Genomic DNA, 20,161 nt, shown 5'->3' with positions numbered 1-20,161 from the left:
GTTTCAACAACACTGTAGTCTGTATTTTAAAATAAGACTTTAGAAATACCAGGAAAGTAGACTGCTAGTATTCTACGCAAGTGGTCAGTCCAATATATTTGCTATGCTATTTCAGCTGGTCAGTTTTATTTATTTATTTATTTATTTATTTATTGATTCATTCATTCATTCATTCATTCATTCATTCATTCATTCATTCAACTTCCGTAGCCCAACTCAACCAAATGACTCTTGGAGGCTTACAATTCTAAAATTCTAAAATAATTAAAAACAATTCCAACAAAAACATCAACAAAATAAATAAACAGCAGCCATGATGATTAATCTAATTATTTTGACTTTACTAATAGTAAAGCCAAAAAACAGAACCTTAACACATTCCAAGCCCTGGGTACATAGCCCAACTACATAATCAAGTTTTAAAGTCTTTGTACAATGCCAACAGGGTCTAATCTTTGAGAGGAGAATATTCCATAAGGCAAGAGCTACAGCTATCTTCCAGTTCCTACCAGTTAACACTTTGGCTGACAGACACTATGCCCAATCTGGATTAGAAACTCTTGGAAAAAGACAGTCTTTCAGATAAGCCAGTCCCAAGCCATATAGAGCTTTAAAGGTGACAACCAGCACCTTGAATTGCACCCAGATTTAGAGGTCCAATATAACATGAGACATGCTTTGTTCTGAATAGTTGAACTGCATATTCTTTACTTTTCCATACAATTAATTTCAAACATAGTGGCTGACATGTATTTATATCACTATTTTTCTACATCATCTGGTCTATTTTTATTCAGTGGTGAACTAGAATTAGGGTTTGCTTTCCTTGGATGCCTTCTCTCCACTCATCTTCCCCATTCCAATTTTCAATATACTTACATCCATAAAAATCTAACACTCTCTCTCTATACACACACACACACACACACACACACACACACCAATCAGCACTGGAATTAATCATAGTTAAATAAATTTTAAACATCTATAGTTCCATACTATACATTACATAATAATACATAGTAAAATATAACAACATGTTGATTTAAAAAGCTTACACGGAAGTATCAGGTGTGCTGTATTCAAGCATTTTCCTTTCCAATTCCACCCTCTTTGATTCACTAAAACAAACATAGAATGAAGTTACTGAATCTTCTATATATCAAAAATAATTTTACAGTACACAAAGAGAAACTATATAGCTTTGTAAAGTTTCCAGAGTTTTGGGAGTTGTATGATATATACATTTTGTGATATATAAATGCTCCCAATGACCTTAGACTCCTTCCTCTACCACATGTCCCAAATATTGATACATTACAATTCTTATTTAGATAAGATTATACAGTTATTAGAGGTCACATCATGATAGATGAGTAATTACAGGTGAACATTTACTCTATAATTATCTTTCAGAGATCACAATATATAAGAAATATTTATAATATCTAATTACACAGCACTAGGATCATGCACTACTGAAAGATGTCAAATTAAATACACACATTAAGAAGTCCTCTGGGCCAGGGGTCACCAACCTTTTAGACCTCAAGGACCACCAAACTCATAATTTTAAATCCCAGGGACCACTAACTGGTTCTGTGGGTGTGGCCTAATTTGTGGGTGTGGCTTGGTGGTCATGTGACTGGGTGGGCATGGCTTGTACGTAAATATTATATTTATATAAATATTGGATTTTTTATTAAAAAATAGCAACTTTTACCCAAAATCATGCAAAGCAGGCAGGCAGGCAGAGTTGCTCACAGAATCACAGATTCATTCAGAAATCTATTTGCCATTGGCTAGCTCAGACTGTCACATAAAATTTGCTTGCAAGTAAACTCATAAAATTAACTCACAACACACCATGTATGTAAATATTGAATTTTTTATTTAAGAGCAACTTTTACCCAAAATCAGGCAAAGCAGGCAGGTAGGTTGAGTTGCTCACAGAATCATTCAGTGATCAATATATCTGCCATCGGCTAGCTTGGTCTCTCAAATTTGCTTGCCGTGAGTCTGCACTGAATAATAGAACCTTCAGTCCTAAGGGAGGTTCGGCTGTGCTTAAAAGCAGAGCTGAAGATCTAAAGACTAGCTAGAAAGCAAGAAATCCAACCATTTCCTGCTTCCTAGGTAATCTAAATCTCCTGGCACAGCAGAACAGATGATGGTCGGAAAGAGTAAAAATAGCAATTTAGCAGGCATGTTTGCCAGGTCAGGAGTGAGTGGGCGGGGAGGGTTCCCGCGGGCCATGTGGACTGCGCAGCCTTGTGTTTCTGCGCAGCCTGGATTAATTGCTTTGCAGGGGGGTGCTCTGGGGGTGAGATTTCTCTGTGGTACATCAAAATTTTCTCATGGCCCACCAGAGGGCCGCAGCCCACTCTTTGGCGACCGCTACTCGGGGTCATATGTCTTTTCACATATTAGTGCTATACATGCCCTACATTTGCCCTAGTAACCACAAAACATTTTAACATAGTATTTATTAATTTTATGTCTGGAAGGACAACTGTCTTCAATAACAAAAGTAAAGTTACAATGTTGTTTGCCAAACATAAAAAAATAAAAATTGTGTACCACTGCAAACGTTGCAGAAGCCTCATTATTTTCTTCTCTTTCTTTCCTGTACTATGGCTTCAATAAACAAAGAGGTAAATAGTGATAACACGAGGGCAGAAAACATCTCTGAAGACTAATTCTCTGAAACTATTAGTAAATTATGCTTTTTTTTAAAAAAATTGTAGTTTTATATATAATCTTGGCAAGAACTTCAAAATCAGAACATTTTGTTCTAATTTGCTTTCAACAATTTATTTTGAATTTTGATAGGTTTAGATATTGTTGTCTTCTTATGGACATAATCTTAATTAATTAATTTGATTATTTAATTTTTTATAAGCTGCAAGCTATACTGAAGCCTATTTTGCAAGCTATTTTGATTTTATTTTGGCAAAAGAAGTCTTATAGCACTCTAAATTAAGCTACCATATCTGGACAAAAATGTGGATGAACAATAGATGGCAAAAAACTAATACAAAAAATTGTTAATATTTGCTGCCATTCAATGCTCATCTCATACATCCCTTTGCATCCCATACATAGTATCCCTATTTAAAATCTAGTTAAATTTATTATCATATAAAATTTTGCTTGGAGTATGATCCAGTATATATATAAAATGCTATAAATGCAATGAGCATTGTATCAGAGAAAACAAACAGATTTTTATTTCTATTTGTGTCAAGCATATAATAAAGGCAGCATTAGTTGTATTTGGTTACAATTGGAAGTCTCAGTAGAGATACAGATTTCAAACATGAATAATAGAGAGTATAATTATAGTATCTACTACCAAGAAAAGAAGTAATGCATATGAAATTGATACATCGGCTTCTTATACTATTTACCTCAACTTTTATGTCTTTTAAATAAATGTAATTGCTTTAGATAAACGGCAGATTATTGATATAAGATTTACTTTACAGAAGTTTGAAAGATTCTTCTCTGAAGTAGATGCTTCCCTGAAGCAAGTTATTCTGCTACAGATGTATTTCTCATATAATGATATTGTCAGTACATATAAAGGTCACTCCTTCCCCCCAGGTTAGAGAATACCTCTGATTTCTCTGCTCTGAGTCAAGCTCTAGTGCAAAATCTCAACCAGAATGAACCCCAGAAACTCTCTGCTCAGAATCTGATCTCAATTTATAATGAAATGATTTGGAATGAATGAATGAATTCTTTATTGGCCAGGTGTGATTAGACACACAAGGAATTTGTTTTGGTGCAAATGCTCTCAGTGTACATAAAAAGAAAAGATACATTTGTCAAGAATCATAAGGAACAACACTTAATGATAGTAATAGGGTACAAATAAGCAATCAAATCATACTAGGAAACAGTCAATATAAACCAGTTACAGTCATAGAGTCACAAGTGGGAGGAGATGGGTGATAGAAACAATGAGAGGATTGATTAATGCAGACTTAGTAAATTGTTGGACAGTGTTGAGGGAATTTGTTTAGCAGAGTGATGGCTTTCGGGGGAAAAACTGTTCTTGTGTCTAGTTGTTCTGGTGTGCAGTGCTTTATAGCGTCATTTTGAGGGTAGGAGTTGAAACAGTTTATGTCCAGGATGTGAGGGATCTGTAAATATTTTCATAGCCTTCTTTTTGACACATGCAGCATACAGGTCCTCAATGGAAGGCAGGTTGGTAGCAATTGCTTTTTCTGCAGTCCTAATTATCCTCTGTGTCTGTCTTCTTGGGTTGCAGAACCAAACCAGACAGTGATAGAGGTGCAGATGACAGACTCAATAATTCCTCTGTAGAACTGTATCAGCAGCTCCTTGGGCAGTTTGAGCTTTCTGAGTTGACCCAGAAAGAACATTCTTTCTTGTGCTTTTTTGATGATGTTTTTGATGTTAGGTGTCCATTTTAGGGCTTGAGATATGATAGAACCTAGAAATCTGAAGGTCTCTACTGTTGATACTGTGTTGTAGACTGAAGCAAAGGCAACATCTAGAAAGCTAGAAGAGCTGAGAGAGGAGAGGGAGAGGGAGGGAGAGGGGGGAGGGAGGGGAGGAGGGAGAGAGAGAGAGAGAGAGAGAGAGAGAGAGAGGAGAGGAGAGGTGGAAATACATAATTATTGGTGGAATGAAAGAGAAATGTGTCTTTCTCTGTGTGTGTGTGAGAGAGAGAGAGAGAGAGGAGGGAGGGAAGGAGAATGGGGGGATGGGAGGGAGAGAGATCCAGTGTGTTTCTTGGCCTTTGGGGTCCATGTCTCTATTCAGTCAGGACATAGTTTAAGTGTCTTCAAAACATTATTAAGAATCTTCAGTCTTGATCAGGCATGCAGGGACAAATAAAATAACATGTAAAAAACCCCAAATAGACACACTTATTTGCTCAATATCACACAAGGCATTTGAAAGTGTGTAGTTGCATTGGCTAAATCTATATTTGGTCATTTGCACATTTCTAGCCAAGTGAAAAATACCTCAAAAGATCACCTCTGCACATGCATATAATAGTGGTATTTCCACTATGATACAAATACTGAACCATATATTTCCAAGATCCTGAAGCACAGGGAAACTACCAGAAGACTGGAAAAGGGTTGATGTAGTTCCCATCTTCAAAAAAGCCTGACATCAATATCTGGGAAGATTCTGGAAAAGATGATCAAGCAATGGTAGTCTGAAAATAGCAAACAAACGAGCCACGGTGTCTCTGCTAGCTAAAATGGGGTGCCCTCCGCAATCGCTTTTGGACTCTGGAGTCCTCCGGGAGGCCTTCCAGCCCAAAATGGAGCCTCTGGAGTGATCCAAGAAACCATCCTTGACTCAGAAGGTTACAAAAGGGAGGTAAATAAAAAATTTTACCTTTCAGGCTTGCAGGATTCTGCTACTGTAGCCTATGTCAATAGTTTTGTAGTTCTAGTCTTCCTATGGAGTCAGTTTGTTGATCTGGTATGTCTCTCATAAGGTGATCAAGTAAGCATTAAAAAAATAAAATAACAGAAATATATGCCTCCCTATTTTTATAAGTTTATAAAACTGTGTCTACGGAGGTCCCGTTTCACGCCTACCATGGCCAGGCTCACTATGGTCACGGACCCACTGGCCCTCCAAGGTCAAACCCAATCCTGATGTGGCCCTCAAAGAAATTGAGTTTGACACCCCTGGTATAGGGGGTTGGACTAGAATCCCTTCCAACTCTGTTATTCTGTTCTGTCCTTGCTTACCACCACACTAACTGGGATTGGAATTTCCATTGCTAGGTGATGCAGTTGTCAAGTGCAACATTACATGAATGTGCTGCTTAGTGATGGCAGGTCCAGCACTCCCCAATCATTAAGTGATATCTATACAGGTCATGAAGTGAGAACCTCATCTGACTGTAACTTCCTTGTAGGAAGATGGCAGGGGAGGTTATGGTGGTTTGACATTGAAATGAGACACAGGGAACTGTCTCTGAGAAAAATGCCAACCCTGAGAGAACTCAGGTAGCAGTATTTATTGAGAAAACACACAAGCAAAATATACAGTATGCATATTCAGAAAACAATGACCTCAACAGGAGATTACTTCACCAGCATGAGAACACACAATCTTGGAAAGTCCCAGATGTTACCTTGCTAGGGTGAGATCATACAGCCACGGAAAGTCTCATGGGAAAGTTTGGAAAGTCCCATGAGAAAGCACAACTGTGTATCTTGTACCTTGAACTTTCACCCATTTTCCTATTCCTTCTAAACTGGCAGAATCAAAACAGAATGAGGCACTCTGAGCAAAGATACTCCTACCCCCACCAAGAATGCCCACATCTTCCTAGACTTACTGCTAGTTATACAAAGGCCTTACAGAAAATGATAAAATGATCAATAGGTTATATTACCACATTCCCTCCTTTTTTATTTATTCAAAGATAGGGGGTGTTTTAGTGGCATAGTACACAGTTCCCTCATGACCTGATCCCTCACGCCGGAAGACTGAGGTACACATTTGTAATAGATTAGGAATACATTGAATAAAACAACATAATAAGATACATATAGCAATAATAATAACAACCCCTTGCAATAAGGAGCGAAACCATGATCCATCAGGAAGCCAGGACCATAGACTGTCCCAGAATGATGCATTAAACCCATCGGCTCCAGATTGATGCTGAGCAATACGATCTTCCATGTCCTGAACAGTTTTTGTAATGTTTGGCTCATAATTATGTATAAAAAACACAACAATGTGAATGAATTAAAGCACAAACTCCTCCTTGGGCAGCTAACATAATATCTAAAGCATATCGATTTTGCAAAGTAACTGTACGAATTTCAGACATTTCTACATTAATCATCTTAATATTCTTTATAGTATCATTAAACATAGCAACAGTAAAATTATTTAAAATATGAATATCTCTATAGTTCATAGCAATTCCCAAAGGCGGGATAAGACCTCGAGAAATTTGTGTCCACAGATTACCTCCCATGGTTAGACCCGAATCCAATTCCCGACGATTTCGGATCCGAACCTCAGGAGGTAATGTATCTAACTTATAGATAACCGGAATGACAAACCCCAAAGTACATGTCCCTGACCAATTTGCAGGGATTTGTTGATATGCCCACAGTCCACATAAAAACCAAAACCCTTCCAGCTGTACATAACCTTGTTGACTTGCCGCTTGCATCAGCTGTTTCATGTCTAGATATTGATACTGGCCAAATGCGTCAGACTCATTTTTCCCATTTACCCAAGTTATGTTGTTCTCTGAACCATTTGTCCACTTAATAGTGTAATTGCAGACACTATGATTCCCCAAGAATTGTGAGTTTGTAATGTTTTGGAAACATAAATGTGCTGGAGACTGCAGTGCAGTCTTCACCTTGACTGTGAAGTTCATGGCATATGAAATGTTATGCTTTCCGGTCTGCAAAGTAGACCGATTAAATGGAACTCCATGTAGAGTCAGTCCTTCTCCCACTCTCCCAGGAAGGTGCATACACAACCAACAATTGGTGATGTTCAAGTTTTTGGCAGTTGTGCGCAAATCTTTAATGTAATTATTATCGGTCCACAAATCATCGCCCAAATCTCCGGCACGCTGAACATGCTGTCGCTGCTCTCTCCGCACCCGAGCAGCCCAGGACAGATTAGGCAGAATCAACAGGATCAGGAACCACAGATGCGCCATCCTGCTCCTCCGAAACTTCCTTCACAGGTGCCTGCGAATGATCAGGCCGAACACACCGACCAGGAACCCAACGAATTTGACCAAGATGTTCAACTGCTGCATAACCACGTCCCCACGTTATCAGCTCAGCAGGAACCCATGCCGGATCCGGAAGGAACCGCACCAACACCCGAGGTCTCACCGCATCTGTAGAAGGAGAAGAAAATGCCTGCTGGCCGCGCCGCAGGGGGTTACCAGACAAATTTAAAAATTTAAAGTATATAAAGCTAGATTTAATTGATCTTGAATCGCCGAAGCCCCAGGAGCTTCCCTCCTTTTTTATTTAATTTAGTCAACATGGTCTTGAGCGTGGAATTATGACGTTCTACAATAGCCTGCCCAGTAGAATTGTATGGAATCCCAAATTTATGTTCCACAGACCATTGTTTGCAAAACTGATCAAAACCGGTGCTCCGATAAGCCGCACCATTATCAGTTTTTAAAGTTTTAGGTGTACCAGCAACTGAAAAAGTCTTAATGCAATGATTGATGACATGTTTAACCATCTCACCTCTTTGAGGGGTAGCCATTAAAAATCCTGAGTAAGTATCCACAGTCACATGTATATATATTTCCAGGGCGCAAATGGCGGATATTGAGTAACATCCATTTGCCAAATCATTGAAGGTTTCAACCCTCTGGGGTTAACTCCCATAGGGATATTCGTGCCCTGCTTTGAACAAGTTGGACATTGTTGAATTATGGCAGCAGCTTCTGCAGTAGTAAGTTTAAATTGCTGTGCCAATGCTTTAGCGTTTTGATGAAAATAACTATGACTATCCCATGGCTGGACAGTGAGGACTGAAGTTACGGCACTGTCAGCTTTGGCATTACCTTGTGATAAAATTCCAGGCAAATTACTATGACTATGAATGTGAGCAACAAAACACACATTCACACGCTGCTCCAAACATCCTTGTAACAACAAAAGCAATCTTAAAATATCAGGTGATATTCCAGGAGACAAATAAGAACCTGCTACAAAGGGTAACAAATTATACACATACAATGAATCCACTAGTAAATTAAAATCCTGATTGTGAAAATTTTGAAAAGCCAAAACTACAGCAGCAAGTTCTGCCTGCTGGGCAGACTTCTGCTCTGAAGTCACTTTTGTATGCCAAATTCCAGATTTATCTTTCCAAACACAAGCACCAAAAACTTTCCCTCCATCAGTAAAAACTGTAGGAGCATCTGATATAGGCTGAGTTACAAAAAGACTTGCTAAATTAATTCTGACTGATTTATACAAAGATAGCCTAGGATCGGCTGGAGGATGACAAGAAAACTTCCCTGGCCAAGAATGTACCAAAACCTGCAAAAACTCACTATTGCAAATCATCTGTTCCCAGGTAGCTAAAGCAAAAGGAACATAATATGTTACTGGTTCCATACCAGCAATAGCCTTGCAGCGCTGACGAGCACGATTAAAAATATCAGCAAGCTGTTCTGTGATACAATTTATGGATTTCGATGGTGTATGAGACAAATGAATCCATTCCAGAATCCTTAAAGCAGTTTTTTCTTTTACCTGAACTATCAATGCGGTAGCCCTTCGTTCTGAGATTAAAATTACTGATAATGGACAATCTAGCAAGCATCTATCTGTCCATCTATGGCTTAAAACTTGTTCAATCAATGATAAAATCTTTTTTTGTTCTTCATTTAAGGTTATTATGTCAGATGCTTGTTTAGCACTAGCCAAAGCTTGAAACAAAGGACTTAATTGAAGAGTAGTTAAACCCAAATACGGCCTGATCCAATTTATATGACCCAAAAATTGTTGTAAACCCACTAAGGTTAAAGGATTAGGAAGAACAAATTCCAATTTCAGGGGTGTAATGTGACTCAGGAATAACTTATGACCTAAATAGGCAAAAGGATATTCTTTTTGCAATTTTTCAGGACTAACTATTAGGCCTTTCTCCTTTAGTATAGCAGTTAAAAGAATGACAGCAGAATTCATGGCATCATCAGAAATATTAGCAGCTATCAAAATATCATCCATATAATGATAAACCTTCCAATCCGGGAATTTACTCCGAAAAGGTTGTAAAGCCCAATCCACAAACATTTGACACATTGTAGGACTATTTAACATTCCCTGCGGAAGGACAGTCCATGCATATCGCTTAGCGGGCTGCCCCTGATTTATACTCAAAATAGTAAAAGCAAACAAATCTACATCTTCAGGGTGCAAAGGAATGGAGAAGAAAGCATCTTGCAAATCTAACACTCTTATATTCCATCCATCAGGTATTAAATTAGGATTAGGCGTTCCACACTGAAGTGGACCCATTGGCTTTAATATAGAATTTATGCTCCTCAGATCATGTAAAAATCTGTATTTTCCAGATTTCTTTTTGATAACAAAAACTGGAGAATTATAAGGACTAGTGGTAGGCACTATATGTCCTTTTTCTAATTGTTGTTGAACCAATTCATGTAAATGAACTAATTTCTCACTAGTCAAAGGCCATTGGTCTATCCACACTGGCTCCTGTTGGAGTAGTTGTAATTTTAATAACTCCACAGGTGGGTGTTCAGTCATCATGAATGACAACCCTTGTATCAAACTGTTGCATCAAATCTCTGCCCCACAAGTTAACGTGAAGGCGCAGAACAATCGGCTGGACAAATGCAACAGCCCCTCCCTGCTGTGTTTTAACTCTAAGAATCTTCCTACTAACCCGTGCCTTGAAGTCCTCCGACTCCTCGAACAGACGGTGTAGGATCTGTCGGCCACTCCCTAGGCCACTCACTTTCACTGATCACAGAGACATCTGCTCCAGTGTCCAGCACTCCAGTAAACTTTCTGCCTTCAACCAAAAGAGTTAATTTTGGTTTGTCATTTTGCCTAATACCTTGCATAATAGAAAACACACTAGACTCTTCAACCCTATCCGTAGATCCAAATCCACCCTGACAAATTCCATCTGACTCTCCCAAAGACATATTTGGCAAAACTATAAGCTGTGCAAAACAATCCCCTTTTTTCAAAGATTGAGGGACAGGTGAGTGAACCTGAATTTTGATCTGACCCTCATAATCCGAATCAATAACCCCAGGAACCACAAACAATTGACGCCTATGAGCCGATGATCTAGGAAGAAGAAGACCCACAGAAGCCGGAGGCAACGGACCATAGAAATCCGTTGAGCCCAAACAAACTACATGCGGAAACCCCAATTCCAAATCCTCGGCTAATGGAAGATCAATTCCTGCTGAACCTTTAGTAGCTATACCTCTCTCTGGTGGTTCCAACCCTTCGGACATTACTTCACTCTTTAGAGTAGGGAGAATGCCCTGATCCCTGCTTCCTAGTTTTTTCCCTCAGAATGAAGTCTGCACTGATTTGCCCAATGGTATCCTTTCTTACATTTTGGGCACACTGATTTAGGACGAACACCCTGTCCCATTGATCTCTTATACTGCTGACTTTGACCCCCTCCAGGAGCCCGACATTGCGCTTTAAAATGTCCAGGCTTCCCACAATTGAAACAATTCCCCTTTTGAGCATGTCCTGTTTGTAAAGCCAGAGCTAAAGTTTCCATGTTAAAAGACTGACTCCCAACCTTCCTACATGCATTAATCAAATCTGCGATTTCTCTCTCCCACTTGCTACCAGTGGATTTAAAATCTTTTTGCAATCTGTGTTAGCTTGTTCTACTGCTAACTTAAAAGCAACTCTTTCTGGGCGAATTGATTATCAATTTGTCTTTCAATAGCCAATTTCAGTCTGCTAATGAAATTTTCATAGGGTTCATTGTTCCCTTGTTTGATGTTAGTAAAGGTCTTCTCACCACCTTCGCCGTCAGGGAGAGACCCTATGGCTTGAAAAATTATTTGTGGGAGAAGAATGAACCCTTCCTCAGGCATACCATCTCTCTGTTGTTCCACTGTTGTAAAATTACCAGCTCCGTAAAGCTGATCTGGGGTAACATTTGCTGTTCCCCTCTGGATTGCCAGCTGTCTCCATTTCTGATCTAACACCAAATATTGAGCTGGAGTTAAAATCATATTCAACAGAGCTTTCCAGTCAGCCGGAATCATTTTATTTCCATAACCAACTGCTTCTAACAATGCCTGAGTATATGGCGTTCTAACACCATATTCTTTTGCTGCTTGCTTAACTTCCTCAAAATTCTGAGCTGTAAAGGCTTCCACTCCCGCTGCGGATTTAATGCGGCATCCATGACAATTTCTACTGGATTAAGTTGAACTTCTACTCCAAACTCCACCAAATCATCTCCTGATAGTTCCCCTCTATTCTTTGCTTCTTGAATAGCTGCAGTAACAGCATCCACCTGAACCCTTAAAGGTAAACTCTTATCCTCTGACAAAGTATTTCTAGCGCCAGACAGTCCCCCAGATTTATCTGGAGGTGCCGTCAAGCGGCAACAAACGCATCCGCATGGTAAAGCGGCAAACCTTCTTCGGGGGGTGATAGGAGCGGTTGTTCATAAGTAGCTAATGCATCCATAATCACTCTCCAGGTTAACAAAATTGAAGAAGGGGCACGAGGCTCCTCGTGCAAAAATTTCCCTATCTTTTTCCAGGACTCTACTTTAATACTACCTCCCTCTGGATATGACTTAATATTTTTCCAAACATACTGTAGTAAGTCCTCAATTTCTTTCTTTCCTACAGCACAACCCCTACTGCCAATTCCAAACCCAAAACTATTCCCAATGATCCCTCTCAATTCCCTGATGTGCTCTTTCTGAGCCTTCGAGAGATCTCCCCCATACTCACGAAAAGAATCTATCTTCGTCCAGCGAAGAAGATGAGGGCCCAGTCGACGTCCGCGACGATGAGTATAGGATGCGGGAAACGTATAGCTTTCCAAGCTATCACGTCGGGGTCACCATTTATGGTGGTTTGACATTGAAATGAGACACAGGGAACTGTCTCTGAGAAAAATGCCAACCCTGAGAGAACTCAGGTAGCAGTATTTATTGAGAAAACACACAAGCAAAATATACAGTATGCATATTCAGAAAACAATGACCTCAACAGGAGATTACTTCACCAGCATGAGAACACACAATCTTGGAAAGTCCCAGATGTTACCTTGCTAGGGTGAGATCATACAGCCACGGAAAGTCTCATGGGAAAGTTTGGAAAGTCCCATGAGAAAGCACAACTGTGTATCTTGTACCTTGAACTTTCACCCATTTTCCTATTCCTTCTAAACTGGCAGAATCAAAACAGAATGAGGCACTCTGAGCAAAGATACTCCTACCCCCACCAAGAATGCCCACATCTTCCTAGACTTACTGCTAGTTATACAAAGGCCTTACAGAAAATGATAAAATGATCAATAGGTTATATTACCACAGAGGTTGCAAATTGTCATCATGTGACCATAGAATACTGCAATAGTTAGAAATCCAGGCTGGAAATCTAGGCTGGTGGCCCAGCACCTAAACTGTGATCAAGTGAGCACAGAGTCTCTATGATGGTCAGAACATCAAGGACCAAGTACCGTACTTTCCGGACTATAAGCCTCTACTTTTTTCCCACGCTTTGAACCCTGCGGCTTGTACAACAATGTGGCTTATCTATTGATTTTTCTTCGCTAACTGCCATCAGGGGGCGCAAAAACGTGACAGACGCAAGAGGTCAATGCAAAGAAGAAGACGCTACCAGTAGTTTTTGGTGCGCTCGACTCAAGCAGCACGACACGCACGAACGCAAAATATTTTTCACACCCTCATCATGGAAAGTACATGAAGAAAAGCATATGATGCAGCTTTTAAGTTGAAAGCAATCGATCTGTCTATCCAGGAAGGAAATAGAGCTGCTGCACGTAAGCTTGGCGTTAATGAATCAATGGTGAGATGTTGGAGACGTCTGGCCGCATGCAAAGAGCATTCTTCTCTGTGTAAATATCTCATTTTACAACATATATATCTGTGGCTTATAGTCTGGTGCGGCTAATATATGTAAAAATATTTTTTTCTTTTAAAATTTAGTGGGTGTGGCTTATATTCCAATACGCTCTATAGTCCGGAAAATACGGTACCACTTGTTGCAAGTTTAAACAATCACAGATTTGCATGCCATTACAAGTTTGAACTGTTGTTAAAAGAAATGGTCATTAACCAAGGACTGTCTGTAACAAAATCTTTTTGGCTAAGGCTAAATTTTACCTCTTTATTAGGAATAAATTTCTCACGAGTCTCCAAAATTCCTCCATGTTCATCCATCCCTTACAAAGGCAAAAGAAACAATCTATATACAGTATATAAAAGGAAAGACAGTGCAACAAAATAAACTATCATATTGTAAATAAGCCTGGAATTTTGGTATACACTAGTATACCTGTATACTCTAGATGGAGACAACTTACATTTTACATTGATTGTTCATACAGTATTATTAAAGTTATTACTAAGATTAAAGCAATTGATCTCAGTAAATGAGGCAGAATGTCTCTGCCCACACTCACATCCTTAAGATACCACTCCCAAGAGAATTAATAAAAGAAGGTGATAACCCCTGTATAAGAACTCTGCATTTATCATTTTTGGATGGTGACAATGAAATTTTAAATGATATTTTTTCCAAAATTAAATTTAGAAAAATTACTGTATGTCATTTCGGATATACAGTTCTGATATACACTTCTCAACAAATAAAGTTTTGTCACTCAAACTTCTAATCCAGTCAAAATAAAACAACTTGCTGTCAAGTTGACTTCTGGGATATGCAGACTTACAAAATTTAGAATGACAAAGGAATATCTATTCCGTAAGGAAATATTTATTTGGAGGTGATTAATTCAAGACAGCATCAATTAGTAGATCAAGGAAATGCTCTGGATATAATATATTTAGATTTCAGTAAGGCATTTGATAAAATAGCCCACAGCTGACTTCTTGGTAAAATAAAACAATTCAGGATAGACACTACCACTAGTAGATTTGCAGTTGGCAGATCAACCATACTCAGTGTGTGGTTGGTTTTTAAAGGAACTACATTTATACAGAGGGAAGCATGCAGTGGGGTACCTCAAGATTCCCCTTGGGGCCAGTATTCTTCAACATCTTCTTAGATGAGAGGATTTAAAGGGCACTCGTTTAATTTGCAGATGACAGAAAGCTTGCGGCGGGGGGCGGGGGGGGGATTGCTAACATTTCAGTAGACCCAAGATTCAGAAGGATCTTCTCAGATTTGAGCACTAGGCCATAGCCAACAATATGCAGTTCAGTTGAGAGAAAAGTAAAGTCCTGCACTTAGGCAGGAAAAATCAGATGCACAAATACAGAATAGTACCTGACAAATACAGTACCTGACCCAAACTCTGATGCCTATGAGAGGGATCTAGGTGTCCTGGAGGACCACCAATGAATTAGCACTGTGCAACATATTCCAAAAAAACCATAGTCCTGGGTGCATCAACTGAGGGATAGTATCAAGATCACAGGAAGTGACAGTATCACTCTATACCACATTGGTATGGCCATATTTGGAATATTGTGTCGATTCCGGTACCACAGGGGTGTCCAACCTGCATTGTCACAGCGGCGTCACATGACATATCATGACATTTTCCCCCTTCACTAAACCAGGTGTGGACGTGGCTAGTGTGTGACTCATCTGGCCCATGGGCTGTGAGTTTCACAGGTCTGTGATAGCACAATACAAAAAAGAAGGGGCGTTGGTCCTGCCTGAACACTTCTTCTCGGGGAGCCGAAGAGAGAATTCAGGCTGGGTAGTCTCTGGTCTCCTAGCTCTGCAGACCGAGTTGAAAACTGAGGACACACCCCCTGGTAACGGTCCCCAGTTCTGAACGACGTTGAAGCGAATTCCTTGTCTTCAAAGGGACAGTTCATTGATATTGCGAAAAAAAGGGACATTTCCTCCCTATTCCGACCAGACAGAATACAGGGTGGGACTGGATTCTCCCTTCGGCTCCCCGAGAAGAAGCGTTCAGGTAGGACCAATGCCCCTTCTCCACTGCGCCAAAGGAAGAATCCAGGCTGGGACATACCAAAGCTGGGTGATGACTGTCCTACAGGTGGGAGCTGGATTTGTCAGAAGTCCCCACCTCTACATGCACACCCTGCAGGACTCGTCTTCCAAAGGACGCCTCCGCTGAGGCAAAGGAGTCAATTTTGTAATGTCTTATGAATGGGGTCGCCGATGACCAGGTTGCAGCTCTACAAACGTCCAGAATCGATGCCTGCATTGCCCAGGCTGCAGTGGTTGCTGCACTTCTGGTTGAGTGCACTGTGATCCTCCTGGGCACAGGAAGATTCTGTAACTCATAGGCCTTTGCAATGCAGGCTCTGAGCCAGCGACCTACTGTGGAAGGTGTCACCCTGCGACCTAAAGTTGACGGCTGAAAGGAAACAAACAAGGCTTCCGTCCTCCTAAAAGAAAACGTTCTTTTAAAGTAAATACGGAGGGCCCTCCTAATGTCCAAGGTGTGCCATTTTTTCTCTAGTGCATGGTTAGGCTCAGGGCAGAAATTAGGCAAAATCAACTCCTGGGAACGATGGAATAAGGAGTTCACCTTGGGCAGGAAGGTAGGGTCCAACTGCAGAACCACCCTGTCTGCATGGAATACACACAGATCCTTCCTGATGGATAAGGCCGCCAACTCTGAAATACGCCTGGCCGAGGTAATGGCCACCAAGAATACCACCTTCCATGGGAGAAGGCAAAGGCAGACTTCACATAAGGGTTCAAATGGGGGAGAAGTTAGTGCCTGCAGGACCTTGGGCAAATCCTAGGTGGGGTAGCAGTGGACCACTGGTGGCCTCAGATTCATGGCCTCCCCTAAGGAAGGCTTTCACCCTAGGATGTTGGGCCAGAGAAGTAGAGCCCTTGACCGAAATTAACGAGGTCAAGGCAGCCACCTGTCTCTTCAAGGTATTGGGGGCGACACCTTTATCCAACCCGTCCTGCAGGAACTCTAATACCTTTGCAACAGAAACCCCAGTGAGTTCCAATTGGCGACAAGCGCACCAACAGCAGAAAATCTTCCACGTTGCGTTATATATCCTGGTTGTGGAAGGTCTTCTGGCCGCCTGGATGGTCTGAATGACCTTTGTGGAAAACTTCTCACGTTTCAGGATCCCCCGCTCAAGCACCAGACGGTCAACCAAAACCAGGCTGGATCTGGGTGCTCGATCGGGCCCTGTCTGAGGGAGATCTTGTGCAGGGGAATTCTCCAGGGTCTGGCGACTGACAGGCCCATCAAGGACGCCTGGGCCAGCAAGGGGCTACCAACAGAACTTCCGCTCTTTCTATCAGTACTTTCCTGATTGCCTCTGGAATCAGGGGAAGGGAGGAGAAGGCATACAATAGTCCCTGGGGCCACCTGCACCAGAGAGTGTTGACCCCTTCTGCTCCTCGGGCAGGGAATCGAGCAAAGAACCTCGGGAGGTGCGTGTTCTCTGGTGATGCAAAGAGATCCAGAATTGGGCGGCCGAAGCATTGCGTCATCTCCTGGAATAGACTGGGATGCAGTTGCCATTCTGACTGGTCAACTGTGGCCCTGCTCAACCAGTCTCCCTGCATGTTGGATACTCCCGAGATATGTTCTGCTCGTAGGCACAACAGGTTCCTCTCTGCCCACCTGCACAACTGAGTTGCTTCCTGCATTAGAGATCTGGAGCGTGTACCACCCTGCCGGTTTATGTGGGCCTTGGTAGCCACATTGTCCATGAGGAGAAGCACATGTCTCCCCACCACCTCTTGCCTTAGATCCTTGAGCGTTAAGCGGGCAGCCCTGAGCTCTAGCCAATTTATGTTGTGGGTGAGCTCCTCTCGTGACCACCTCCCCTGGGTGACCTGGGCTCCCAAGTGGGCCCCCCAACCATAGAGGCTGGCATCGGTGGTGATGGTAATCCTCTGGGGATCCCTGTACAAGCATCCCTGATCCATGGCTCGGGACTGCCACCAATGGAGGGAACGAAAAACTGGTAAGGGGACGCGAACCCTCCTTGGGGAGTCACCCATGCTCTCCCTCTGGAAGGGAGCAGGAACCACTGAAGGGTTCAGGTGTGGAAGCGGGCCCATGGGATAATCCCTATGCATGATATCATCTTGCCAAGAAGTTGAGACAGCAAGATGATAGGTGCCTCTCTGGAAGACAGGATCAGCGACATGACTTCCCTGATACTGTCTCGATGCTCCTGTGAGAGAAAAACCTGTCAGGCCAAGGTGTCTATAATGGCCCCCAAATGCAAGATCCGAGTCGATGGTACTAGGTGGCATTTGTCCAGGTTTATCAAGAACCCATGCTCTCGAAGAATCCTAATTGTCGACATCAGATCCTCCTCCGCCTGGGGTCTGGAAGAGGATGTATCAGGATGTCGTCCAAATAGCATTGGATCCTTATGGATAAGGTTCTGAGGTGTGCCGCTACCGCTGCCAAGAGCTTGGTAAAAGTCCAAGGGGCTGATGACAGGCTGAACGGAAGAGCCCTGTATTGAAAATGGCGGCCGCAATAGCAAAACCTCAGGAACTGACGGTGGTTGGGGTGTATGGGCACATGGAGGTGGGCCTCCATCAAGTCTACCGAGGCCAAAAAATCTCCCTCCCGCAGTCCCTCTAGAATGGAGTGGAGGGAGTGCATCTTGAACCTTCGGTAGATTAGATGTCTGTTGAGCCCTTTCAGGTTGAAGATTGCTCGCCACCTCCCACCCACCCCCCAAGGCCCTTGGAATCACAAACAACATTGAATAGAACCTCTGTCTCTCCTGGTCCACTGGAACCGGCTGGATGGCACAAATGTCCAGCAGATGGTGGATTGCTGATTCCATGAGATCCCTCTTTGAGGGGTCCCTGGAGACGGGACAGCACACAAAGGCTCTTGGCGGGAAGAAGAGAAACACTAGAGAGAGACCCAACCGTAAGGTTGACAGGATCCAAATGTCCGTTGTGGTCTGTTCCCACCTCTGCCAGAACAGTCCCGGATGGCCCCCTATGGGGGATGAGGCTCGGGCATCACTTGTTGCACCTGAAGGGTCTGTTGGAACCCCTAAAGGACCTTCTGCCCTCTTGCCTCTGACGCCCTCTGGCGGCAAAGGCCTGTCTATCGGCCTGAAAGGAGGATCTCTGGAAAAAGGGCCTACTTTGATGGGAAAAGCCTGCCCCAGCTTCCCCCTGTTTAAAGGAGGGTTTTCTGTAGTAGGGATGAGACCTGTAATCAAAGCGCCTTCCCTGGGAGGGCAGGATCTTTCGCTTGTCCCTGGTTTCTGTCAAAAAGGGATCCAGGGCTTCCCCAAAAAGCCTCTCTCCCTTAAATGGAGCCGACGCCAGCTTCCATTTGGTTCTGATGTCCATCTGCCAATTTCTTAGCCAGAGAAGCCTGCGTGCTGTTATGGAAGAGGCCCGTAGAACATCCTCCGCATCAGGTGGGATGACAGATGAGGAAGCTAGGGCTACCACTGGGCCATCTACCTTTGGCACTTCCATAATGTCCAAAAGGTCCTTGTCCACATTAAATAAGGTAGACTCAGACCCACTGGGGCGAGTGTACATCCCACGGGACTCCCACTGCTTTTTGATCAGGTTCAGAAACATCTGGGGCACAGGTACAGCGTCCACAACAGATGCTTTCTCAGTGAACAGGAAATCCTCCTGATCCTTTCCCTCAGTGGGAAGGTCCTGAGTGACCGTGTCCTTTTTGAGATGAGCCGTGTTCTTGGCCTTAACCAGCAGTCTTGAAAAGAGCCAGCTGGAAAAGACCCTTAAAGGAGGGGGGACCTGCTACCTCTGACTCCTCATCCGAAAAATCCCTTTCTGGAAGGAAGTCCCTCTCGGAGCCATAAATTTGGCTGCTTTCTGAAGGGGAGGCCAAGCGCTCTCTGAAGTGGACCGGCTGTTCAGCAGAAGCCTGCCCCTGCCCCTGCAGGACTCCTCTGCTAGGTTCCAAATAAGAAAGCGGGCTCAGCTGGTTGACCTCTGCCTGCAATTCCTGTCTTATTGTCTGGGAGTTCCAGGCTCTCATGAAGGATGGCATTTCTTGCATCTGGGTCTCCTCCGGTCATAAGCCAGCTGCTGTAGGTGTAAAGGTGGCTGCAGGCACAGATCTGGCTCCACTGGAGACGGCCTGCAGGTGGCGCCATCAAGATTCCCTGGGGCGGCTCAGAAAAATTGTGGGAAGTCTCAGTCCTGATTTGGAGGTTACCCTGCAAATCGTGGGTACTTGAGCCCCCTGGAGACCAGGCCGTCATATACTGCCTATCTGCCAGTTCGTCTGGCTGCCTGTCATCTTGAGGAGGCAAAGTTTGAGGGGTGGCTCTGTATTCAGCCATCCTGGAATCTCTCACTGCCCTGTCAAACTGTTTGTCTATGGCCTTTTGTCTTCGCCTGGCCTGTCTACCCTCAGCCCTAGAGGATCTCTTAGGGACTAGAGCCCTGGCTCTAATCCTAGCTGCTGCCTCCAGACCAGCAGATCTG

The 20,161-nt window shown here is 42.7% G+C and overlaps 1 protein-coding gene across 3 annotated transcripts in view; it reads right to left on the bottom strand.

Moving 5' to 3' along the window:
* Positions 1–20,161, bottom strand: part of KIZ (kizuna centrosomal protein) — a 78,666-nt gene that overhangs the window by 47,683 nt on the left and 10,822 nt on the right. For 2 of the 3 annotated variants that reach the window (XM_087961096.1, XM_026672536.2), the window contains exon 2: positions 1,059–1,121. The exons of the other annotated variant lie outside the window; for it this stretch is intronic. In XM_087961096.1, coding sequence (XP_087817222.1) covers positions 1,059–1,121 — 63 coding nt within the window. The remainder of the gene's footprint in view (positions 1–1,058; positions 1,122–20,161) is intronic. 3 annotated transcript variants of the gene reach the window in all.

This window comes from Notechis scutatus, chromosome 3, assembly GCF_049901735.1.
Source record: "Notechis scutatus isolate UNSWTSFEM ecotype Mainland chromosome 3, rNotScu1.2, whole genome shotgun sequence".
In the NCBI taxonomy this organism is placed as follows: Eukaryota; Metazoa; Chordata; class Lepidosauria; order Squamata; family Elapidae; genus Notechis; species Notechis scutatus.
The sequence above is the reverse complement of the archived record's forward strand: the minus strand, read 5'-3'. Positions and strand labels throughout refer to the sequence as shown.